The sequence below is a fragment of the Ambystoma mexicanum genome, chromosome 3p (assembly GCF_040938575.1).
Source record: "Ambystoma mexicanum isolate Mex_15411 chromosome 3p, UKY_AmexF1_1, whole genome shotgun sequence".
Lineage (NCBI taxonomy): Eukaryota > Metazoa > Chordata > Amphibia > Caudata > Ambystomatidae > Ambystoma > Ambystoma mexicanum.
The window spans coordinates 1,084,753,577-1,084,779,467 of NC_090925.1; the positions used below are offsets into that span (position 1 = coordinate 1,084,753,577).

Here is a 25,891-nt window from a genome sequence, read left to right on the forward strand (position 1 = left end):
CATGCACCGGTACACCAAATGCAAATAATTTTCATGTAAATGTTGTTTACTTTTTAAGAGTGGCACCACGGGCCTTTTTGCACAACCTTTGAAAGCTTACAATTCCAAATGGTGTCCTCGTTCGGCATAAAAAGAAATTTGAGAGGCGCCATTGCTTCTAATACTGCTGGGCAGGGGAAGCAAGCACTAATGTAGGGCAGCCATATTTCAATGTACTGTTCACGGCACTTAACCAGGTAACGGGGGCAAAACATTTAGAATGGGAAACAGTTGAAAACGAAACCACAGCAATACAATAACATTACACGAGACTCAATATACACTTCTTTTCGCCAGCATAACTTTGTTTATTTATGATCGTTTTATATGTTTGTTGACTACGTAGCTTTATTAAGTACAATCGTGTAATCATATTTGAAATAAATTACACCATTTTGGTTTTTATTTAAGTGATATGATGACTTCTTTTAGAATGGCAGAAAAACAAAGTTATTCCAAGATGGCAGTCTTCGTGACCGGCGACACTCCGTTCATTCTTGGCAGTGTGCAGACACTATGAGCTAGTCATCACTTCCTGTGCTCCGCGTCTGTCCCAGCAGCTGTCTGTGCGCGTGTTTAGGCAAACTGGGTTCTATACTGCACCATGGCGGTGAGTGCAAGTTGAAACTTGAGGTCTTGTCTGTAGGCACTTAAAGAATTGGTGCTCCATGACCTGTCACGCGCATGACTGCATGGTGGAGGAGTGTATATGCCGGCCACTCGTGCTGTATTTTGAACTTTTATCATGTTCCTTTTAGAGGAGTGGGTTAGGACGTGTGCCTGGTCTGCCAGTTTGCCGTAACAGACTGCAGCATTCTAGTGAGAGAGTTGTGACTGTCACGCTCACCCAGCGTGTTGCCATCTCTTTCCTTGTAGACCAACTGTATGTATGCAGAGTGAATGCATCTTTCCGAATAGCAGTTCTGCCCATTGTACTGCAACCTCGGGCGACCAGAGGTGCTGCGTTGGAAGGGATGCAGTCTAGTTTTTTCATGACATGCCCTCTGTCACATCAAGCTTTCCAAAAGCGGTCATGTTCAAGAATTCAGAGAAGACGCTAAGTGTGATGTTAGAGAGGCAGTGTAAAATAAGCGCTGAAGGAACAAGTTAAAACAGTAATTGTGGATAATGGATGGAGTGGATTATAATAGATGTAACTCATTGTATGTTGCAGGACGGAATCGGATTACCTACCGGTAATTTTCATTACTCTTAGTCCTACTCTTCCTTGTCACAGTGCTTACCTATGAGGCTTGCACCCCCGCCAGGAACTCAAGCCTTTCCTTCTGGGAGTTATAACCTCCCCCTCTTACCCATCATCCTCAGTTTTTATACATGTAGCCAGTCATTGAAACCAATGTGGGAGGGTCTGGAGGGACGTCTGTACTGTGACGAGGTAGAGTAGGACTGGGAATCATTAAGATTACCCAGAATTAAACCCACCATTACCTCTACACGCTTCTTCCTAGTTGCAGTATTTACATTTCCCAAAGAATCCGTGTGTAGTTAGGGGCCCAGTGAAAAACCACTCGAGCACAGATTGTTTATATTGCACCCATCACCATTATTCTTTAATTAAGCATAGGTTCATGAAATCACCAGTCCCTCTGTGATTTCCCAAATTCAGTACACCAATACCAAACGAGGTGGCCCGTGGATCATTCACATTCCTTTGTAATGTCAGGTGACTGCTCTGCAGATCTGCTTGAGCGACATCCCTTCCCCTGTGCACTGGCTCATGAAGCTGCCATACTCCTCGTGGTTCTACCCTACACAAGTCAACGTACAACACAAGGAAGTCCACTGATGTATTGTATTCTGGAACCACAGATAAGGTAGGACAGCACACAGGTAAGCAGACAGAGAAGAGACTAGTCACACGGTGCAGGAAGGGAGTACCTGAATGAACGCTGGAGGAGCTGAGCGTTCTGCAGTACCGAAGCAAGGTGTAAAGCGGCACGCCACACAAAGCTGAATGGTAGCGGATGAAGCAGGAGACAGAACCACGGGATTCCGAGGTGAAGCAGATATGCAGTCTTATGGGAAGCTGGGTTCTCAACATGCTAGCAAATGGAAGGACAAAAGCAGTAGGCGGGAGGTAATCCGACTGGAAGCAAAGTCCGGTAACGTGGTGGCAGCCCAAAATGGAATCGGCAGGCAAAGGAGGGTCGGTGAAACAGGCTAGATTCAAATTGGAGGTAGGTCAAGTAGATGAGACAAAGTAGCGCTACTGTAGAACAGAGTAAATCAGAAGCACCCGACAATGGGTCGGAATGTTATTTAAGCTATCGCGCAAGACGCAACTTGTTGCGTACACCAGCTGATGTGGTCACATGAATGCCTGCGCAGCGCAGACTCTTCCAGGGCGTGCATCAGCTGCGGTCCGTCTCCAGGGCAACCGCGAATGCCGCAAAAACTGGGCTGCCATGCAGCAATGTTGTAACCACTGAGACCTTCGGGGATGGGGTGACTAGGGTGAGATCTGGCATCTGGACCCCTGTTCACAGCAGTATCCACCCCCAAAGGCAGAGCAACCCCCCAGGAGGCATGAAAGGCACGTAGCAGGGCGGGGCATGGATGTTGGACAAGGGCTCTTAGGACCTGTCCTCCAGACCGCAGCTCTTCCAGTCCACTAGGAAAAAGGGTTTACCCTTTTGTATGTGCAAATCCAGAATAGCCGCCACCTTGTATTCCTCGTCCCCTTCCACCACAACTGGGGACGGACGAGCAGGAAGACTTGTCCCAGGGTGGCAAGGTTTGAGCAAGGACATGTGTAACACTGGATGGATCCGCCAGGAGGTAGGTAGTGCCAGACGCACAACCACAGGATTGACTAAGGCTGTGATGGCATATGGACCAACGAAGCGTGGCTGAGTGATTGTTTGCCAGGTATGCCAAGGTTATGTGTAGATAGCCAAACTCGAATGCCCACCTGATATTTAGGCGCCTGGGAGCGATGAGCATCCGTGAAACGTTTGGCCCGTTCCTGAGCCCGCAGCAGGTGAGAGCGGATATCTTTGTCGGGACACCAGTCCCTTGAAACAGGCCAAAGCGGCAGGGTTGTCGACAGGAGGAACATGCTCAAATGGGAGAGAGCGAGGATGAAAACCGTACATTACGTAAAACGGGGAAGCCCCCGTAGCCGTATGCAACTAATTATTGTAAGCAAACTCAGCCGAATGCAGTACCTCTAGCCATGATTTCTGGAACTGCAGACATAGACATCGTAGATACTGTTCAAGCGTGCTGTCTGGCCATCAGTTTGTGGATGGTGGGAAGTGGAAAACCTATCGGTGATCGCGAAGGAAGCGGTAAGAGCCCTCTAGAAGTGAGATGTAAATTGGGTGCCTCTATTCAAGACTATGACTGCAGGATGCCCATACTAACGAAAGCTATGTTTCAGGAACAGCCCAGCCAGGATGGGAGCGGTCGGGAGACCAGCACAAGGTATGAATCGCGCCATCTTAATGAAGTAGTCTACCGTATCAAACCCTCGTATTATTTGCAATTCCACAATAAAGTCCATTGAAATGATTTGCCAGGGTTTGTACGGTACGAGCAGTGGCTGCAATAATCCCACAGGTTTACCATGAGAGGACTTAGCCTGAGCATAGACAGCGCACAAAGTGATATGGTTGATGACATCCCGGGCCATTGAAGGCCACCAGGACCACCGACGCAGGAGTTGGTGCTGCTGGCTAGGATGGGCTGCACAACCAAGGAATCGTGCCACCAGCTCAAAGCCCGGGTTTGTGCCTCTCCAGGCGGGAAATACACTTTCCCCTGGATGTAGGGAAGCCCCAAGTCCAGCTTCATGTTGGCAACCTCATCGGGATTACCCGAAACCCACTCCTGCATCTTTACTTTACTTTTACAAATTGGTATTGCACAGCCATTGACCCTTGGGCTTAAGGGCGTAACAAAAACGAAGACAACAAAAAACAAATAAGATCAGAGGCAGAGCCAACCAGCAAGGTCCAAAAAGTAATACTCTCATAAATTTAGGCGAACAAATTAGTTTTTAGCTTCTTTTTTGAATATATCCGTTGATTTGATGCATCGTAGTTCCAGTGGGATGTCATTCCAAGCCTTCAGGGCGATTGCAAAGAAGGCACCTTTAGCGACCTTCACAGTTCTGCATCTTGGGATGGTAATGAAATTCTCATGGCTAGATCTTAATGATCTGACAAAGGTTTTATTAATCAGAAGTTCTTGTAGGTAAGAAGGCATTTTTCTCTGTAGGCACTTCTGCGTGATGTCAGGAACCGAAAGGGAATTCATGATTTGACTGGTAACCAATGCAATGTGCATCTTGCAGCCGTGACATGGTCTTTACGCCCAAGCTTCTTCACCACCCTTACTACTCCATTTTATGTAGACTGTGATCATTTGTTGCACACAGCTGTGTCAATGCCTATTAAAAGGCTAGAGCAGTAATCCATTTTTGCCCCTATATTTGCTCTAGCAATTGTTTCTGCATTCTTATGCGAGATGAACAGCCTAAGGTGGGCGAGCAACTTTATGTAGTAAGCACAAGAGGATATCAGGCTGCTTACATGTGGCTTCATAGAGAAGTGCTGGTCAAACACTACCCCCAAAGTTTTAACTTTTTTCAATGGGGTAATGTTTGTTACTCCTAACGAGAAACTCACATAGATGGGACCCAATTTCTGTAACCTGTGAGGAGAGCCAATCACCAACAATTTGGTTTTTTTCTCTATTAAGCGCTAGCCTATTTGAAATCATCCATGACTCAACCAAAAAGTAGATCTTATTAATCACTACAGTAATCAAGTCGTAGTTGCCAGACAGAGGAATGACGCATTGCGTATCGTCAGCGTAGTTCGTAAATGTCACACCCTCATGAGCCAGTTTGGCAAATAGGGGGGCAGTAAATATGTTATATAAACAGGGCGATGTACATGCATCCTGTGGTACACCCAAGTCAACATTAATAGGGTCCGACTCTGCTTTCCTGAAGAAAACCCTATTTTCTCGGTTACTGAGAAATTAGGAGATTCAGTTGACCGCTAGGGGGGGGTGAAATTAGCCACCTCCCTCAACCTGGTGGACGTGATGGAATGGTCCACCAGTTCAAAAGCGGCCGAAAGATCTAATAGCATCAACAAGGAGGCTTTGTTTTTGGCCATACATGCTAGAAGCTTAGATTTGAGCTCTAGGAGGGCCTTTTCTGTTCTGAAACCCACACGAAAACCTGACTGGTGGTCATTTAAGACTGGATGAGCTTTTAAATGCTTAGCTATTTGTTCGTAAGCCACACGGTCCAGGATTTTAAGAAGACAGTTGGTATTAGTAATTGGCCTGTAGTTTATGGCCAAATCCGTAGCTAGACCATGCTTTTTCAGGATAGTCATAACCCATGCGTCCTTCAGTTCCTGTGGGACACTCACTGTTTCCAGGAGGCATTAATACATTTGCAGATTGCAGTTAGCTGTGTTGGGGGGGTCATGTTTTAATCATCATGGCCGTGTGGATGTCGTTTTTGCATTTGGTGGTTTTAAATTGATTAATTATGGTAGACAATTCAGTTACGCTGATGGGAGAAAAGTTAAAAACAGGAATAGAAGGACATCTTATATAGTTCTCCTGTGTTCCAGCAGTGCTTTCTTCTAGATTATTGTTCTTTGAGGAGATATCCTTTAGGATGTTGTAGAGTTTATCTTGCATGGCTTTTTGCAAAGAATTGCACCAGTCATTATCCTTGTTAACTTGATCTAAATGTGCATGGCTGCTACTTTCCTGCTCCTTTAGGATTTTAAAAAGTTCCTTAGAATCAGATTGGGCGTGTTTTATCCTGTTGTTGAAAGAATCTGTTTTTTTGGCATCAATAATGGCCGCTTTATACTTTTTAGCTGCTGTCTTGTACTGAGTTCTGAGATCTATTAGATTTCCAGGCATGGAAAAGTCTAAGGGTTAGCGATTTTAAGGTTTGTAACTCGGGGGAGAACCATGAATTGCGTTTGATGCCCTCATTCAGCCTTTTTTTCTTTAGCAATGCTAGGGTGTTGGCAGCTATGATCAAATTGTCTGATATGGCTTTTGCTAGCTCCTTGGGAGATTCCATGTTGGAAATCTTGGACAGTGGCTCAATTAAGGGTTCTATCTTAATAGCTGTGATATTTTTTAGATTTCGGATCGAGACTTCTTTACCCATTCTAAGTTTAGGTTTCTTGAGAAAGTCAGGTATTACAGTAAATTCAACGAAGGAGTGATCAGTCCATGGTCTTAACTTTATGACATGCAACCCAATCGAGGTTGTGTCCTAAGTTATGGGTCGAATCACGGATAAGTTGTTCAAATCCCAACTCGTCCAGTTCTTAAGAGGAGGCAGAGGAGTACAAGCACAGGCAACCCGATTGGGCAGAAGCAAAGGGACAGAGAGAATATTTCGAAGAGGATTCAGAACAGGAACGAGAACGCATCAGCGCCCGCATGGGATCGAGCCGGACGATAGGTAATTCGGTAGTTAAACTGAGAGAAAAACAGATGCCAGCGAACCTGTCTGGCGGAGTTGCATTTCATAGTCCGAAACGCCAACAAACTACAGTGGACGGAGTATACAGTGACCTCATGTCTTGCACCCAATAAGTGATGATGCCATTCAGTGAAGGCATCCTTTATGGGCAGTAGTTCCCTTTCTGTCACTGCATAGTTCCTTTCATAGGGAGTCAACTTTCTCGAATAATAGGCCACAGGGTGGTTCTCGTTTGAGCCGGGACACCTCTGGGAAAGGATGGCCCCCACGGCGAAGCTGGAAGCATTGGCTTCCACCAAGAACAGGAGTTCCGGGTCGGGGTGCTGAAGTACTGGTGCGCAAACAAAGGCTTTCTTCAGGGCCACAAACGCCTTTTGCGATTCAGGGGACCAAACGAAGGCACGTTTAGCGCTGGTAAGGCTGGTCAAAGGGGTCACTATGGCAGAAAAGGAATGAATGAAGCAGCGATAAAAATTTGCAAAGCCGAGAAAAGACTAGTGACTTAAGGGAATCCGGGACAGGCCAATCAAGGATAGCCCTAACTTTGGAGTGACACATCCTAATTCCTTGTGGCGTTAAGTCATATCCAAGGAATTCCACTTCCGTGGAATGAAAAACAAATTTTTTGGCCTTCACGTAAAGATTATGTTCCCTTAGCCGTTGAAAGACGGTTTTGACATCCGTCACGTGGGTGTCACAAGAAGGCAAATAAATCAATATGTCATCCAGATAAACGCCCACAAACTGGTTCTTGATATCGCTGAAGACATCATTAATAAAAAACGAGAAAGTAGCGGGGGCGTTGCACAACCTGAATGGCATTACTAGATACTCAAACCGTACCTGGTTTTAAAGGCGGTCTTCCATTCATCCCCTTGTTCAATACGGACCAGTTTGTAAGCCCCCCGAAGGTCCAGTTTAGTGTAGATTGCCGATGAGCCCAGTTGGTCGAGCAAGACTAATAAATACAAATACAAGACTAAGATGAGTGGCGAGGGATATTGATTCTTGATTATCACCGTGTTAAGTGCACGGTAGTCTATACAAGGCCTCAAATCGCCCTCCTTTGAGTCGATAAATAAGGGGATGCCGTAGGAGACCTAGAAGGGCGAATGAAACCAAAGAAAGCGCCTTTTCTATATACTCCTTCAGGACCCGATCCTCAGGCAGAGTGAGGGAGTAGACCCTGCCTGAAGGGATCTTGGCACCAGGAACAAGGTCGATCGAGCAGTCGTAAATCCGGTGAAGGGGCAGGGTTTCCGCTCTAGCCTTATTGAACACGTCCAGGAACGATGAGTATTCCGAAGGGATGGACACTTTTGGACTGGAAGATATTTAACCAATACAGGGTACTGCTGAGACAAGGGCCTGAGCGGGAGTACTGTTGCGACTACTGTGGTCCTGAAAGCAGTTGTCGCTGCAAAAAGAGGAAGGGAGCCCCATTGATTGTGAAACTCATTCTATATCCGGGTTGTGCAAACGCAGCCAAGGGAGGCCCAGAATGACTTTATACTGTGGTGCTGTGATTAGGTCGAACACAATGCCTTCTTCATGCTCAATGCGCATGTGCAATACAGCGGTCTGATGTGTAACAGGACCTGATGCTAGGGCCGTTCCATCAACTGCATTGACGGTGTCGGGGTGGGTTTTAGCCATGGTGGGGATCCTGGTATGAAGGACGTATTGCAAGTCCATATAGTTCCCTGTTGCGCCGGAGTCCACCACAGCATGGGCCTGAAAAGGCACCCCCGGAGAGGCCTCAAATGACACAGGAAGGAAAAAAGGAGCAAGATGGGAGTCCCCCGGGAATGCTCTCGGCGTAGGCACCCCCCTCTACTGCCAGGAACTGGCATTTCCCGCTTCAGTGCGTGTTTCTTAGGGCAATCATTCAAGAGGTGTTCAGAGGAACTGCAGTACATACACTGAGTGTGTGCCCGTCTGTATTTCCGTTGGGCTGGTGTCAAATGGCCTTGGACTGCACCCACCTGCATGGGCTCAGGCATGGGCGAAGCGGGGAGGGGTGTTGACATAACCTACAGGCTTCCTCTCACCCAGAGTCTCTGCACGTCGAGCGTCAATCTAGAGTACCCGTTCCAGTAAATCATGGGAGCCTACTGGAACCAATGGTACAGTAGCCAGGGTGTCTTTTAAGTCGTCAGAGAGGCCCTTATAGAAAACGGCCGCTTTCTTGTTTTCTGGCCAGTCTGTCTCGGCTGCCAGTTGATTGAACCTAGCTAGGTAGTTAAGGAGGGAAGTATTACCTTTGCGAAGGTTCAATAGTTTCAAATCTGTGGCCTGAGTCTTGTATCGCATATCAAAAACCCTGCTCATCTCTGTGATTAAAGCATCGCAATCATATAGTACGTAACTTTTGGTTTCCAACAACGGTTTTGCCCATGCAGCGTCTGTAGCCCCCAGGTAGGACAGGACAAAGTCGGCCTTCGTTGTGGAAGTAGGGAAGGAAGACGGGCAGCAGAGGAAATGTAAATTGCACTGGTTAATGAACGTGCAAAAGTGCTTCGGGTCACCCATGAAACGCTCAGGTGGAGCAAGAGGAAACTGAGCGGACATAAGGACCTGCGTAGGCTCTTGCCTAGGTAGGTGGTAGCCGGATGACGAGGCTGTAGCCCCCAAAGATTTGTCAGCTTGGGTCAGAGGTCGGGTCAGGTTTTGCAGCACATCCAACCTTTGTCAGAGAGTGTTGTGGGCTGCAGTCATGTCGGATCGAAGATCTGTGACGCTCTGCATTAATGCTGTCAGGGTGCCAGACACTTCCATATTAGGGCTTCTGATTCTGTCACTCACCGCCTATCAGGAAGGTGGAGACCAACCACGTTAGTCGTTTTCCTGACCCATTCAGCTTGATAGAAGAGCCTGGTTTATTCCGTAACCCAGGCCTCATCACTCAGGAGCTCTTCCTCTCGACGCACCCCTCTGCTGAAGTCAAGGATGACCAGACAGGGGTTGATCAAGTGAAAGAGCGGGTAGCAACACAAACACAGCTAAGGACCCAAGCTGCAAGGAACAAATAAAGAATAAGGTTATTGGCATCCAACAGTAAAACAGAATGTGACTTCTGGTGATTTTGTTAACCCGATTTGGTGGGACCAGGTAGAGAGAAATCAAGGATCAGGATTAAATGACCAGATGTGCTGTTCCTTAGTGCCTATAGTTAACGATAGGAGTGATCAATACCCTGGGTATGGAGTCCCTAACATATGTGGAAAGAAAGGAACCCACCAAAACTTCCTTACCAGGTGGCACAATGTTAGGGGAGTTGGGTATCCAGGAAGAGGAAGGAGGGGATGGAAAAACGACGGGAGAAAATAAAGAGGAAGGTTGGTATAGAAATCTAGCCCGGTCGGAATGAGGGTCGCTCTTGTGCTGGGTTGGTGCACTATGTAACTGCAGGGGGTCCCATGTGCACGTACAACACAAGGAAGTCCACTGATTATTCTGGAACCACAGAAAAGGTAGGACAACACACAGGTAAGCAGACAGAAAAGAGACTAGTCACACGGTGCAGGAAGGGAGTACCTGAACAAACGCTGGAGGAGCCGAGCGTTCTGCTGCACCGAAGAGACATGTACAGCGGCTCGCCACACACAGCTGAACGGTAGCAAATAATGAAGCAGGAGACGGAACCGGAGGGCTCCGAGGTGAAGCAGGGATACAGTTCGATGGGAAGCCAGGTTGTCAACGTGCTAGAATGGAAGAACAAAAGCAGTAGGCTGGAGGCAGTCCGATGGGAAGCAAAGTCCGGTAACGTGCTGGCATACAAAAACAGAATTGGCAGACAAAGGAGGGTCGGTGAAACAGGCTGTATTCAAATAGGAGGTAAATCAAGTAGATAAGACAAAGTAGCACTTCTGTAGAGCGGAGCCAATCGGAAGCACCCGACAATGGGTTGGAACGTTATTTAAGCTACTGCGCAAGATGCAACCTGTTGCATACCAGCTGACGTGGTCACATGAACGCCCCGCGCAGTGCGGACTCTTCCAGGGCATGCATCAGCTTCGGCTGTCGCCAGGGCAACTGCCAGCACCGCAAAAACGGGGCTGCCATGCAGCGATGTTGTAACCACTGAGACGTTCGGGGATAGGGGTGACTGGGGTGAGATCTGGCATCAGGAGCCCTGTTCACAACAGATTGGGTTCTTGGAAGAGATACTGTATTGCGTGACCTGGCCTGGGACCACACTCTTTGGACCCTCCCCACAGCCCCTCCCCTCCAAGGATGAGAGGGTTCACCCAGTAAATCTTTCCCATTTCCAGCACTGAGGAAATGAGTCCAAATGGTGGATTTTACAGAAAAATCTACAATTTGGACTCCTTTCCTACCAATTTTCTTGTAGGCGATGCTGACAAAAAAACCTCTGTAGTGGGCTTTGACTTTCTTTCTAATATTGCCTGAACAGCGCCACATTTGCTTCTGCCCCTTCCCTGCCCACTCCAAGTCCTGTTCTCACCAACAAGGTTTATGGTGCCTTCTAATTGTATCACTTTTAACTGGTCGTAAGCTCCAGCTTTATCTAGATTTTGATCCAGGTGCAGGCAGTTTTGGAAAAGATGGAAAAGTTAAAACATTTGAAGCTGTTATTGTGCAATTTTCCTTTCAACAAGTCTTTATCATGAAGTGGCAATTTTGATTTTAAACTGCATTTTATCTTCCAAGCCATGTTACAGTCTTTTTTTTTCATTTGAGTCCATTAATCCAGCCATTACTTTACTTTGTCCAGGAACGGAAAGGTACAGCAAAAGTAGATTATCTAAAAAAGATTGAGAAAGAAATTCAGGAAAAATGGGACAGTGAGAAAGTCTTCGAGGTCAATGCATCGGATGCTTTGAGCAAGTCCAGGTATTGTTTGTGCATGCCTTACATATGATGCTAAGCAGATGTGGGAGGATTTTGCTACCACATTGACATTGTTTTCTTATACTCATGACTTTCTGAATGCTGTGTTTGTGAAATGGCAGTTGTGCGGTGTAAACCCCACTAACATATTCTAACATAACTAGTTCTTGGAAGTCATGGTTTGTTCCCGCTTCAGCATATTGTCAAGTTTGTCAGATACCTTGTATTGCCTCGTTGCATAGGAGAGAGTTCTTGCCTCTCCTAGTGTAGGCGAAGAATTCTCCCCACTGAATGAAACACACATGCAGAGAGATCAATTAGTTGAGAGAGGAGGACACCAGTCGCACCCAGGAACTGTAACGAAGACAAGGACAATCAGTAAAGGGTACAATAGATATATCAGTATTTCCCCGGGACTTAGCAAAGAAGCTAACCTGAAATGAGCTTAATTTATCCCTACTGGGCACAAGGCAGAGGACCCCTCTCAGTTGCGTCACTAGTCTCCAGTGGGTAGAATTCCTAAGAATGGAAACAACACTGTGAAACAACTACCCAGGGTTGAGGACCTAAAGAATATACACTCACCATCTGAGGGGACATAGAGGAACAATCCAGGATGTGCGCCCAATGTGTTTTGCCCAGCTCACCTCACCACGACTGCACGAGGACGCCTGTTACGGTAGTGGTCAAAGTCTGTAGTTCCAAGGGACCACCTGCCACGACGGAATGAGGGCGCCTAACGATTCCTGAGCGTTAGGGGTGGAAGTCTCTTGAGTTCCTGCGCTGTATAGGCAAACACACATGGGGCGCTTATCCAGGTCCGATGGAGGTGGCTGTCCTGATGCTTGGCGAGAGGAACCAATATCGCGGGGAAACTTGTAGGTCTTGTGGTCCGGGGTCTGTTTTTAGAGTGAGAAACAATTGAGGACAGAAATCGGCAAGCAGTAGAGTGGTCGTGGAAGCGGTCTGGGTCTTGTTCGTAGAGCGGGGCACAACGAGGACAAATTTGGCAAGCAGTAGATTGGTCGTGTGAACAGTCCGAGTCCGTTTCCAGAGCGAGGAACACAGAGGCAGAATCAGCAGGAAGTAGGCAGGTCGTTAATCGGTCTGTGTTCGCCATCAGTAAATGAGTCCAATTCAAGGTGTAGAAGGGCAAGGGATCAGACAACAAGATAGGGACAGGAACGAGCAAGGAAAAATGGCAAGACATGAAACTTGGCAGCAACTTGATCAATCGAAATCAGAAGCAGCGTTCCCCGAAACCCAGAAGCTTAAGTACCTGTTCTGTGGAAGTCAGTAAGCCTGCCCCCAGAGTATCGTACGTTGCGTTGGGAATGCAAGGGACGCCATTGACACCATGGTGTTAGTCCAGAAACGACCCTATAGTATGTATGGTATGTATATTATGTTGGCCAGAAACCAATCGCATCGTATGACATACATCGCAGTCGAAGAATCGTCAATGTAACCACGTCCATTTTGTGTAATATTCGCCATTTGCTTTTTTCTTTTCTGTCAAAATGCGTTGCAAAAATGTATTCAATGCTTCTAGCTCATACACGGTGCAAAGCCACAGCTTGCATGCTGAAAGGCTAACACAGACAGGAATGTCAACTGATACAGAAATACATTTTTTTCCTCCCTCACAAAGTCCTTGGAGGCGAGCAGAAGCCGCATCTATCAGCGGCCCAGAGGCCGGCCTTTCTGGTTAACTCTGTAGCAAAAGGCAGTTTATAGCATGGATTATATTCTTTTAGCGGTACTCCCTCGCGGAAACTGGTATTTCTTCTTCAGAGCGGTCTGAACCCTAGTTCATGAATCGTAACACACAGATAACGTGCTAAGTGTTCTGACTTGAGTGTCGTGTAGACCATTGATACCTCCGTACCCAAGTGACGCACAGAGGAACCAAGAGAACCCCGCTGTGCGACCTTTGGAGCCACAGGTGGGAGATGTTGCTTCCCGGATCCACGGAACCTCAGAAACACTGATGCTGCTGCAGAAAGAACGGGGTTAAGTACCAGGCAAATACAATAGAATACAAGAATCACAGGGTCTGAATAATCTTACCTATCCGGTGGTTGGAAAACCCGGGAGACCTAGTGAGGGAGGTTCGAGACTCAGATGAGAGACAGTCCCCAGAACAACAGGGACTGGAGTCACACGTGGATACAGGACAGCCCACCTGAACCAAGGGCTGGAGGCGTAGCGTGAGTCCCCAAAGGGCAATGGCGTAGTGAAGGCAAACAAAGTTCAAAGGGATGATCCGAAAGCAGTTGAGGGACAGGCCGAGGTTCAGAGATGAGTCAACAGTTCCAAGCAAAGGTACAAAGGATAATCCGAGGGAGTCCAGGTGAGTAATCCAAAGTCAAGGTAAACAGAAGAGCAGAGTCCAGACGTAGCGCCAAACAGAGTCAAAAGACAGCTGAGAAGCGGTCAGTGCTCCGAGCATCAAGCGTTATGTACTGTACGCTTCCTGGACACGTGACGTCTTCCATCGTCACGTGGGAAACGCTGCTCTGAATCACGTGAGCGGACGATTGTTCGATGCGGAAGCGTTCTGCCGCCCCTTCTGCTGTGTGCTCTCCATGGCAACTGCCAATGCAGGAAGGGCTGCAACCGGGCACGTAAATTGTACCCGGTACAGAGCTTTCGGTCCTTTGGGGCAACCAAATCACGTGAGTCTCGAAACCTGGGGGGAGTAGTGTGGGAACCCGGGGAAGGTGTTGTGGAGGTGCTAGCAGTGTTCTGATGTGCAGAGGAGCGTCTAACATAGCCCCCCCCCAACGGCCCACGACCCCGTGGGCAGGACGGGTGATCCCGATGGAACTGGGACACCAACCGAGGAGCGTTAACATCCAGGGCGGAAACCCAAGAGCGCTCCTCCGGGCCATAACCCGTCCAGTCCACCAAATACTGGAGCCCACCCCTAAACCAACGGGAACCCAAAATAGCCGACACCTCAAAGACATCAGGGGAGGCCAGGGACACCGGGGCCACCGGGGCACAGAGACGGGAGGAATCGGGGCAAGGCTTGAGAAGGGAGACATGAAAAACGGGGTGGATGCGCCAAGAGCTCGGGAGAACCAGGCGAAAAGCCACTGGATTCACAACCTGGGAGATCACATACGGCCCAACAAAGCGAGGCAGAAGTTTCCGACGACCAACCAGGCGAAGGTGACGGGAAGACAACCACACCCGGGAACCCACCGCAAGGGGAGGAGCAGCCAAGCGATTGCCATCAGCACGGGACTTCATGGAGGACTTTGCTTCAGTAAGGTGGACCAGAGTACGAGCATGAACAGCAGACAGATCCCTAAGACAAGCAGTGGCCGCAGGATTCAAAGAGACAGAAGCGTCAGGGACGGGCAAGACCTTGGGGTGTTGGCCATAGAGGGCGTAGAACGGAGAGAGACCCGTAGCAGAGTGAGCCGCGTTGTTATAGGCGAACTCGGCAAGCCGTAAAACACTCAACCAGGAGGACTGCTGCTGTAAGATAAGGCACCGGAGATACTGCTCCATAGATTGGTTCGTCCTTTCAGTCTGCCCATCAGTCTCGGGGTGATAGGCCGAGGAGTACCTGGTATCGATGCCAAGCAGCTTAGTCAAAGCTCTCCAAAAACGAGACGTGAATTGCGACCCTCTGTCAGAGATAAGGACAGAAGGGAGCCCAAACAACGAGAAAACCAATTTGAAAAACAAATCAGCCAGGACCGGGGCCGAAGGGATATCCCTACAGGGGACAAAGCAAGCCATTTTGGTGAATGTATCCACCACCACCCAGATGGTATCAAAATCCCGCACCCTGGGAAGATCGGTCACGAAATCCATAGTCAGTGTGTGCCACGGTCTTGGGGGTACCGGTAGCGGAAGCAGCAGGCCAATTGGGCGGCCCCTTCGGTGTTTGGCTTGAGCGCAAACAGAGCAGGAGTTGACATAACATTCCACGTCGCGCATCATAGAGGGCCACCAGCACCAGCGCTTTAGGAGATCCATGGTACGCTGCTGGCCGGGATGGGCGTTAAAGGGGGCATCATGAGACCATTCAAGGGCCACGTTACGGATATCGGGCGTGGGAAGAAACAAACGATCATGTACGAAAGGCAAGCCGTCACAATACACCAGATCCCAATCCCTCAGTTGGTCAGAGTGACTGCTCGTCCATGCTCGCACAGAATCCAACAATGAGCGAGAGGGAGTACAGAGACAGGTCACGTGACTCTTGCCTAGAACAGTATCAGGGAAGGTTGGCAACGAGACCCCACCCGGAGAACGTGACAAGGCATCCGCTTTTCCATGAGTGACCCCAGGACGATGAGTGATGTGAAAGTCAAAGGCGGAAAAGAAGAGATGCCATCGGACCTGTCTGCTGTTGATGCACTTCAGGGAGGCCAAGTCCTGCAGGTTCTGATGATGGGAGTAGACAGTGATCGGATGCCTAGCCCCCAGGAGATGATGGCGCCAGACACGAAAGGCATCCATGACAGCCAGAAGTTCCTTCTCCGTTACAGTATAATGGGCCTCAGTACTGGAAAACTTGCGGGAGTGGTATGCCACCGGGTGCAACTTGCCCGTGGTCGGACAGGTCTGAGACAACACTGCACCGAGGGCGAAGGCAGAAGTGTCTGCCTCGACTATGAATGGGAGTTCGGGATTGGGGTGCTGAAGGATCGGTGCTGTGGTGAAAGCAGTCTTCAGAGCCTCGAAGGATTCCTGATGTTCCTTCCGCCACTGATAGGGTACCTGAGGGCTAGTCAGAGCCGTAAGAGGGGCCACAATTGTGGAAAAGGACGAAATAAAGCACCTGTAGAAGTTGGCGAAACCCAAAAAGGCCTGCAAGGCCTTGAGCGTCTGAGGTATCGGCCATTCTAAGACCGCCCTCACCTTGGATTCGTTCATGGACAGGGCCCCAGGGGTGATGTGGAAGCCCAGAAACTCTATAGAGGTTTTATGGAACTGTGTAACGCTCACCTGATTCCCGCAGAGGCGCCGGTCTTGACTGGGTGAATGCCGTATCTTCAAAGGTGATGTGTAACACACGGTTGGCTCTTTGGGCTAGACCTCTGTGCACTGTATGTCTGACTCGAAGAGTAAGATGTCTGCAGATAGAAAATATGGGATTAATGAACTGGGGTTATTGGGTGCCTCTCTCCTCTTCCCTTTCTCTTCTCCTGTAGAACCCCAAAGGTTAACACCCTCACCTTAGGTAAGTGAACGCCGGCTCTCCATCTGCCTCGGGGCAGGGTGCCGTAACCAGTTTCTTCACTGGATAAGGGTGCAGGCCTCTTGACCTCAGAGGACTGCTGTCCGTCGTTAACTGCACGAACGGTAAGTTCTGGGCACTTCAAATGTCTTAAAAGTCTTTTGTAATGATATCTCTTGTTTTGCAGGGTTCCGGCGATGGCGGATGGCGGGCTGATGAGAGTTGAGGATCGAACCCGCGGGAGGAATAGAAGCGCCTGGAAGCACGTAAGTAAGCGCTTGTAGCCTGCTTCAAGATGCGCACTAACTGTCCCTTTTATCTTGCAGGTACAAGTTCGGAGCTTTAGAGAAGCTGAAGGGTGCTGGAATACCCACTGGATTCGGCGTGGGAAGGAGTAATGGCACGTGAGTAATTAAGTTGCCCAATGTCTTTAAACGCACCTTCTTTTGTCTTTCAGATGCGGGATGCAGCGCCGAAGGCCTCCGGAGCATGCGAAGAGTAGGTAAGCCTTTGTCTTTCAGATGCCGGAATGCAGCGCGAGGCGTTGGTGACAGCCGATGGACCAGGTAAGAGATGCGCTGCCACTGAAGACCGTAGTGCTAACCTGTTCTTTCTTTGTCTTTACAGGTGCTGCTGAAGACTGGATTCCAGGATGGTAAGCCTTTGTTCCCTTAGGCCCAGGATCAGAAGCAGAAGACACGATGAGCGTTCTGCTGCAGAGAATGCAGAATAACGCAAAGCAAGATTCATCCATCGGGTGTGGTTTAAATAGCCTCCTGTAGTGCTTAGGTGTCTCCTTCCACAGCCACGCCTAGGTAAGAAAAGAGTTCCTGCTTTCCAGAAGAGTTCCAGTGTTCTGAACCTAGGGAGTGGCTCCTGCCCCACCCAACAGGAAAAGTAGTCCCAAACAGAAGAGGATCAGGGGTTCAACTGGCAGGTAAGTAAGCAGCATGGTCTGCTGCAGGTAAGTCCACCCAAGCATTATGAGCCCGGCGCTTCCAGCGCTGGGACTGGGCATCTTTATGAGCCTGGTGCCACTGGCGCCAGGACAGGGTCCAAAAGGTCCCAATTGGGACTGGCTGGCACTCGGAACCGGGGTTATGGGTCTGCTTCCAAGGGAGTCGGGCAAGTCCTGATCTTTTGGAAGCAGAGATCATGACAAACTGACATTTCTCAGGTTTGGCAAACAGCGAACGTTTCCTTAAACGGGATAAGACCTCCCGGACATGCTGCACGTGGTCATCAAGATCTCGTGAAAAGATCAGGATGTCGTCCAAATAAACAACCATGTACACGTCCAGAATGTCCCTGAATGTCATTCATAAAATGCTGGAACGTGGCCGGGGCATTGCATAGGCCGAAGGGCATGACTAGGTATTCGTACAACCCATAACGGGTGCAAAAGGCCGTTTTCCACTCATCGCCCTCACGGACGCGCACTAGGTTGTACGCACCCCGAAGGTCCAGCTTGGTAAAAACAGAGGTATGGGATAAGCGGTCCAGGAGGGGGGTGATCAAAGGGATTGGATACCTGTCCTTTTTAGTGATGGCATTGAGGCGCCGGTAATCCACGCAGGGACGTAGATCCCCCTCTTTCTTGGGAACGAAGAAAATAGGGCTTGTGGCTGGTGAAGTAGAGGGGCGGATGTGGCCTAGTCGTAGGGCGTTCTGGACATACTGCTTCAGAGCCTGTTCTTCCGAGGGGGACAGAGAATAGATCCTGCCCGAAGGAACGACAGAACCCGGGATTAGTTCAATCGGGCAATCATATGGCCGGTGTGGGGGAAGCACCTCGGAAGAACCGCAATCGAACACTGATTCGAATGTCTTGTACTCAGGGGGAATTCCGCTAACCACCCCTCCAACAGTATGGGAATCCACAACCATTGATCCACCGTCATTTAGTGTGAGATGAGCGAGAGCTCCCAGGGCCATGATGGGGCATCTGCTTCCTGATGGGCTGAGAGACAATAGTTCTGGCAGATATCTGACTCAAAGAGGACCGTGCCTGTTTGCCAATTAATGAGAGGATTGTGCTCACGCAACCAGGGTATCCCTAATATGATACCGAACTGGGGTGTGGTAATCAGGTCAAAACTTAGCGTCTCTGTGTGAATGTCTTGTATGGTCAATAAGAGGGGGGCAGTTTGATGCCTAACAGGACCAGAGACTAGGGCAGTGCCGTCTACAGCCTGAACCGGTTTGGGTCGAGTTTTCAACACTAAAGGCAGATTGAGAGAATGGGCTAAGGTAATGTCTGCGTAGTTCCCCGTGGCACCAGAGTCGATGATGATCGTGAATGCGTGGGAGATACCCGCAGAGGGACAAAGAGTGGCCTGTACAGAGATGGGCTGAACACGAGCAAAAGCAGGAGAGGCACCCGGAGATGAGGACTGGAAGCTCGACCTGGTCTCCGGGTCTAGGGTCGAGCTGTCCGAAAAACCTGGGACTTCTTGGGACGTCTGGGGCATTCCTTAACATAGTGTCCCGTGATGCCACAATAAAAGCATGCATTATTCACCCTCCTACGTTCTCTCTCGGATGTCGTGATGGGACTACGTAACCCTCCCACTTGCATGGGTTCCTCAGTGCTGGAGGCGGGAGTATTGACCGCTGTAGGATGGGAAAAACCCAACTCAGCCCTGCGCTCTGAGCGACGTGCATCTACCTGCAGGGCAAGATCCACTAGTTCTTGATACTGAGTGGGCACGAAGGGGACCACTGATAAGGCATCCTTCATTGGATTACTCAACCCTCTATAGAAGACGACCGCCGCTTGCTTTCTGGCCATGATGTCTCGGCGACCAATTGATTGAAGCGGGTGATGTAGTCTATCAAGGTCCCTCTACCGTGGGTTAGTTCTAACAGCTCCAGGTCCCTGGATTGTGCCTTGTGTCGGGTATCGAAGACTCGGGACACCTCGGTAACTAGTAGGTCAAAATCATAGAGAACCGGGCTATTGTTCTCCAGTAAGGGATTAGCCCAAGTGGCAGCTGTTCCGGCCAGATGAGACGGGGTAAAGGCTGCTTTAGCAGTGGAGTTGGGGAAGGCCAGAGGTCTGCACAGGAAGTGTAACTTGCACTGATTGATGAAGGTCCTGAACTTCTCGCCTTGGTAACGTTCAGGAGTAGCCAGGGCCGAAGGGGCTGGAAGGACCACTGGGGTTGCGGCTGGGGTACTTGCCACTGGAGGAGGCGTGGCTGGAGCGGCCGCATCCCCGAATTCAGAGTCTGCAGGAAGGGAATGCTGGACACTCTGTATGGAATCTAACCTTTGGTGAATCACGGTGTAAGCGGCGGCCATATCTGCCCTCATTATTGTGATTGCCTGTACTAAAGCAGCTATGGGTTCTTCCGTGGACCCCTGCATTGTTCAACACGACTATACGGCTTCTCAGTCTGTTCTGACTTGAGTGTCGTGTAGACCGTTGATACCTCTGTCCCCAAGTGACACACAGGGGAACCAAAAGAACCCCGCTGTGCGACCTTTGGAGGCACAGGTGGGAGATGTTGCTTCCCGGATCCACGGAACCCCAGGAACACCGATGCTGCTGCAGAAAGAACAGGGTTAAGTACCAGGCAAATACAATAGAATCCAAGAATCACAGGGTCTGAATAATCTTACCTATCCGGTGGTTGGAAAACCCGGGAGACCTAGTGAGGGAGGTTCGAGACTCAGATGAAAGGCATTCCCCAGAACAACAGGGACCGGAGTCACACGTGGATACAGGCCAGCCCACCTGAACCAAGGGCTGGAGGCGTAGCGTGAGTCCCCAAAGGGCAATGGCGTAGTGAAGGCAAACAAAGTTCAAAGGGATGATCCGAAAGCAGTTGAGGGACAGGCCGAGGTTCAGAGATGAGTCAACAGTTCCAAGCAAAGGTACAAAGGATAATCCGAGGGAGTCCAGGTGAGTAATCCAAAGTCAAGGTAAACAGAAGAGCAGAGTCCAGACGTAGCGCCAAACAGAGTCAAAAGACAGCTGAGAAGCGGTAAGTGCTCCGAGCATCAAGCGTTATGTACTGTACGCTTCCTGGTCACGTGACGTCTTCCATCGTCACGTGGGAAATGCCGCTCCGAATCACGTGAGCGGACGATTGTTCGATGCGGAAGCGTTCTGCCGCCCCTTCTGCTGTGTGCTCTCCATGGCAACTGCCAATGCAGGAAGGGCTGCAACCGGGCACGTAAATTGTACCCGATACGGAGCTTTCGGTCCTTTGGGGCAACCAAATCACGTGAGTCTCGAAACCTGGGGGGAGTAGTGTCGGAACCCGGGGAAGGTGTTGTGGAGGTGCTAGCAGTGTTCTGATGTGCAGAGGAGCGTCTAACACTAAGGAACGGTTCTCTCCTACAAACATGATATCCTTGCTGAATTAAGCGCTTTGTGTTCCCCATAACAGAAAACTGTCTCTGCCACTGTTGCTAGAATAACTATATCTAGAATTAATGGAGACGTGTCATAATTGTCAATCACCGAACCCTAGCCTGAACGATACATTTATGGGCGGATCGAAATGCCTTCAAAAGATGGTATTTTCATGTATATGTGTTGCTGTTTGAGCGTTGCTCGCTCTTGCGTCTCACGAGGTCTGGGAACACACGTTGCAAGATGTTGAGACCCAGTCGGCCGACTGAGATACTTAAAACAGACTTGTTTGTAAATCGAACCTTGTGTCTGCGGTGTCACTTTTGTATATGGTTGTTGTGCCTTAGTTTCCATATGCAGTCTGTATGGCCTAGCAATGGCAACCTCCAGGCAGATCGTTCATGGTATCGGGAGTGTAAGAACACAGTGACCTTTAGTTTTCTTTGGCGATGCGTGAAATCAGAACCTCCTGAGTTAAGCCCAGACCGTGAATTAGAATGTCCATGTGCTTTGGCCGCTCTTGCAGCCCGAGCGCTGGAGGTTCTAGTTTGTCCTATACTGGGTCGAATCCTGACACATATCAGCCATTTTGGTTTGTTGTAGATTTAGTGTTAGCTTCAAGATCCATTTGTTTTGCGCTCTCAATACCCATTTCCTTGTTGTCTGAGGAAGCTCAGTCTACAGTTTCTTTCAATTGTCCACTGACACATAACTGCAAATCAGTTTTAATTTGATCATTTACTTTAGGTACCTATAGGTCACATGTGCAGACTTTGGGTATGTGACTTGCACTGACAGTGTGAGGCAGCTCCTACTGCGGTTTAGTATCCAAGCCCCTCATTCTGCACATATTACACGTACGAACGCCATAGAGCTGATGCCGCTCATTGTGTATATGCTAAGAAAGAATGCTCCCTGTTATTTGTTGTCTTTCTATCCTTTATCAATGCATTACTTTATTTGAATTATTTGGTGCTTGTAACTAGCACACTGCGACATTGATATTCTTTAGGTGTGGCCATGGCTTGTGTGCGGAAAGCGTTTGCTTTTTGCAACTTTACTCAATTGACTTCAATGCAGACCTCAGATCCCCAGCCTATCTGCTTTTTATCTTGATTTTGTGTGATTTTTTTAAGTCAGTGAGGGCTGATTGCCTCCGCCATCTACTTCTCTCATTTAGTTTCGGTGCACTGGCCAAGTCCCTATGGCTACCAATACAGGGACTGTATCTCCATTTATTTTACATTTTGTATGTTTACAGCGTTGCACAAGCCACCTTGAGTGTAGAGCTATAGCATGTCCCAATTACCTTTCTGATGTGTTCCGAACAGGCTGGGGGCAGTCAACTGTTTTGCATCATTTTACCCGGTGCACGGCCTTGCACCTTACCTTTTTACTGAGATAATGCTATTTGGAGTACTGTATACTCATAATGGCCATTCCTCTTGACATAAGCCATGTTTTATGTGCCATAGCTGTTGGCCATCTTTCTTACTTACGTGGTCAGAAATGGCCAAATACGGGCATGCACTTTTGCACATATGGAGCTCTGGACTGCCATTCAGTGCTTTATGTATGTGAACAGGCTGAAACTGGCATTTGAGACTGGTCGCAGTCCACACTTCAGCCACGGTATGTCCAGTTGCTGAGCCGATTGTGAGGTGTCTGGCAGTCGCTGATTATACAGCCTCCACATGCTTGATTGTTGTAGGTCTCCCTCATATTTGGGATGGGGCAGCCCCCAGCTCAAAATCTGGATGAAAAGAGGGCGTGGAGCCATTTAGGATTGTCGACCTCAAGATCCAAATATCTGAAGCCGAAAGAGTCGCCAGTGAACTGTGGTTATGACCATCGTTGACCAAGCTGACCACTGCATTTCAGACCTCTACCTGGAAATCAACCGGTAAAACCTGAACTGGATGCCTTCCTCTTCTGGATTGGTAGGTGTTTTGGTAGGTGTTTTGGTTTTTAAAGAGTGCACAGATATATCTCTTTTTCTCTGCAGTACACGGAATGAAAAACTTTGGACGCTGAAGGGCAAGTATGCACACACACTCAGCTAGGCTGCAATATGGCTCTTATGTAGCCTCTTCACCAAAAGCATACATACATGAATAAATGCAACAAGAATAATGAAAATAAAAGTAGTTTAGATCGAATACATCACAGTTGACACAGCTGCAAAGCGCAGCTTCATCTCACCAGAACTTCAATGGAAAGCTCCCAAACAGGCAGGCAGAGAGATCTTTGGCAACTGGCGTGGAGTGATTCGCCCATCCTCCATCAAAGCTTTCTCCGTCTGCCTGCTCCGGTGCCCCTCATTTTTAAGCCATCCGCAAATGCATGATGAAATTTTCCAGAAACTTCTGGCTTTCCAAGTCTCTACCTGTTGACAGCTCCCATAGGCCCCGGCCCGAGTGACTCATTGCAACAACCAGAGGCAAAACACTTCCCTTTCTCATGACAGCGCGAAAACAGCTTCATATCCTTTCTTCAACTTTGCAAGATTCCCTCGAAACGTTATGAAATACCTGTTGGCACCTTCTTCAAAACAGTCCTTGAAGCAATGCAGAAGCAAGAAAACATGTTTGCCAGTGGAATAATGCGAACCACGGTACAAGTTCACATCAAATGCAGCTTTCACTGAGGCCTGAAAAAAATGTGCAGATTTCACTGAGGCCTGAAGAAAATGTCCATTATGGCTCTGGGAGCACCCAAAATTCACTGCACAGATACGCCATGTTTTAGTGAAAAGCATTACAGCAGAGCTCATCATTAATTTCATTTAGAGTCTGGGTTGTGGGCGGGGTCTGCATGTGGCCTGCGCCTGATGGAGACTGGACTGCAGCATTGCATGGCCCCTTCTTGATTAGTCACTGGAAACGTTGCTGGCATCCTCAGAGCTCTGTTGGTACCTGGCCAACCTTCGTCCACTGTCTCACCACAAGAAAAGGCCTGCTGTAATCCCAAGTCTGACCGGGCTGCTCTTTAGGGCCTGCCAACACTGTTCTAGGTGAAAGAAAACGCCCGTTCCTGTCTGCTGCTCCTGAGGGGTCCTACTGTGCTGCTAGAACCTAATTAGAGTGATCTTGACTCCATCTCTACCTCAGACTAACCACATTTGGCTTGCTCCGACCCACAGCCTGTGCACCTTGTTGTCCCCACCGATTCCCTTTCCTATGGTATGCAGTGTTGCTAGTTAGGGCTTGGGGGTTGAGATAATCTTTTATCACATTAAGCGCTCCAATCCCCATTGACTTGCATTGGACATAAAGCAGTTAAGGTAACTGGCTACGGTATTGGGGCAAAGACAGTGCAGCCTGTGTCGGGGGTCATCCAGGGCCTGGGTATACTGCTTCCATATTTGGTGGACCCTTTGGGACTTATCTACAGTGACGTTTTACACAAATGTGTGCTATAACAAGACCTTCATGTGATGGAATTAACTATAACCAAGCAAGCATTGGATTAGCCTACCTACGGCTTGTGAAATTGAATCTTAACCTCCCTCCACACTTTTGCCATTGACTGTATTCTGCATATTGTGAGAAACCTGAAGGTTTCTCACCCGCTAGTCCCTGGAATCTGTCATCCAGGTGGCCAGGACACAGCCATCGCTTTTGGACCCAGTTCCTGGGGGTGGACCAGTGCGGGAGGATCACCTGGGTGGGGGTCCTCTGGGATTGGAAGTGGGACACCGTAGGCCCAACACGGTATCACCTTCCCTGTAACACCTTTACCCCATCCTACCAGGTAGTATATTTAGGAACTCAACCCTGTCCCCTTTTCCAGCACGAACACTTCCGCCCGGACATCTGAATGTGAGAGAAAACGGACTAACACCCGAGCCGTATACCTGACATGTCCCAATGCAATGGTCGGCAGAGTCAGGCAATTACTGATCATTACACACACCTGACTTCCATCACACTTCCCCACGCGGATAAAAGGCAAAGCACGAAAGCACAGGCAAAGCTCACGAGGAAACAGCAGTTCCAAGATGGCATTTTAATACCAGGAGAATGACAGCAATACGGAAGAGAGTTTCAAGAAGGGAAATGCCCTTGACCTTTTCAGAGAAAGACTGTTACTTTCACGAGCCTGGACGAATAAGAAACGTAGTACCTGGAGTCCAAGCTGAAGGAACCTGCATGGTGTGTCGGAGGTACCCGGGGCTCTCCCGCGTCATTAGTCAAGGTGGGGAGGATCGTTTTCCACTGTGGCACTGTCCTTGGCTCCTACAACAAAGCAGTGCCAGTTAAGTCGGCACAGCTGGTCAGTTGGGGAGACTGTTACCAGACCAGTCTGTGTTGAAGCCAAGGTTGGAAGTGGCAACATTGTATACAGTCTATGAAGCTTATGTGTCAAGCGACTGTGATAAAAACAGCTGAGTGATTGAACTTTGAAGCCAAGATACGATACCGTAGACAGAGTGATTCGGCTAGCCCCCAGGAATCTGTCATCCAGGTGGCCAGGACATGGCCATCGCCTTTGGATCCAGTTCCTGGGAGTGAACCAGTGCAGGAGGATCGCCTGGATGAGGGGTCTTCGGGGAGTGGGAGTGAGACTGGATGTTGGGATGCGGTATCCCCTTCCCTGTAACACCTTTTCCCCATCCTAGCAGGTAGAATACCTAGGAACTCAACACCCCCCCCCTTTCCCGACACAAACCCTTTCTCACAGACTGCTCACCAGAGCGGTTTACCTGACAATGTCCCAATACAACAGTCAGGCAAGGTCAGGCAATTACTGATCATTACACATACCTGACTTCCATCACACTTCCCCACATGGATAAAAGGCGGACCACGAAAGCACACTCAGAGCGAGGCAAAACACGCAAGGAAACATCAGTTCTAAGATGGCAGTTTAATACAAGGAGAAAGACGGCGAGACCAGAGAGGGTTGCAAGGTGGGAAGGGCCCTTGACCTTTAA

General features: G+C 49.0%; 1 protein-coding gene across 1 annotated transcript in view; it reads left to right on the forward strand.

Annotated features, from left to right (window-relative positions):
• Positions 1–491: 491 nt before the first annotated feature.
• LARS1 (leucyl-tRNA synthetase 1) overlaps positions 492–25,891 on the forward strand; it is an 860,995-nt gene continuing 835,595 nt past the window's right edge. The window contains exons 1-2 of the mRNA XM_069652446.1: positions 492–649; positions 11,274–11,392. Coding sequence (XP_069508547.1) covers positions 644–649; positions 11,274–11,392 — 125 coding nt within the window. The 5' untranslated portion in view covers positions 492–643. The remainder of the gene's footprint in view (positions 650–11,273; positions 11,393–25,891) is intronic.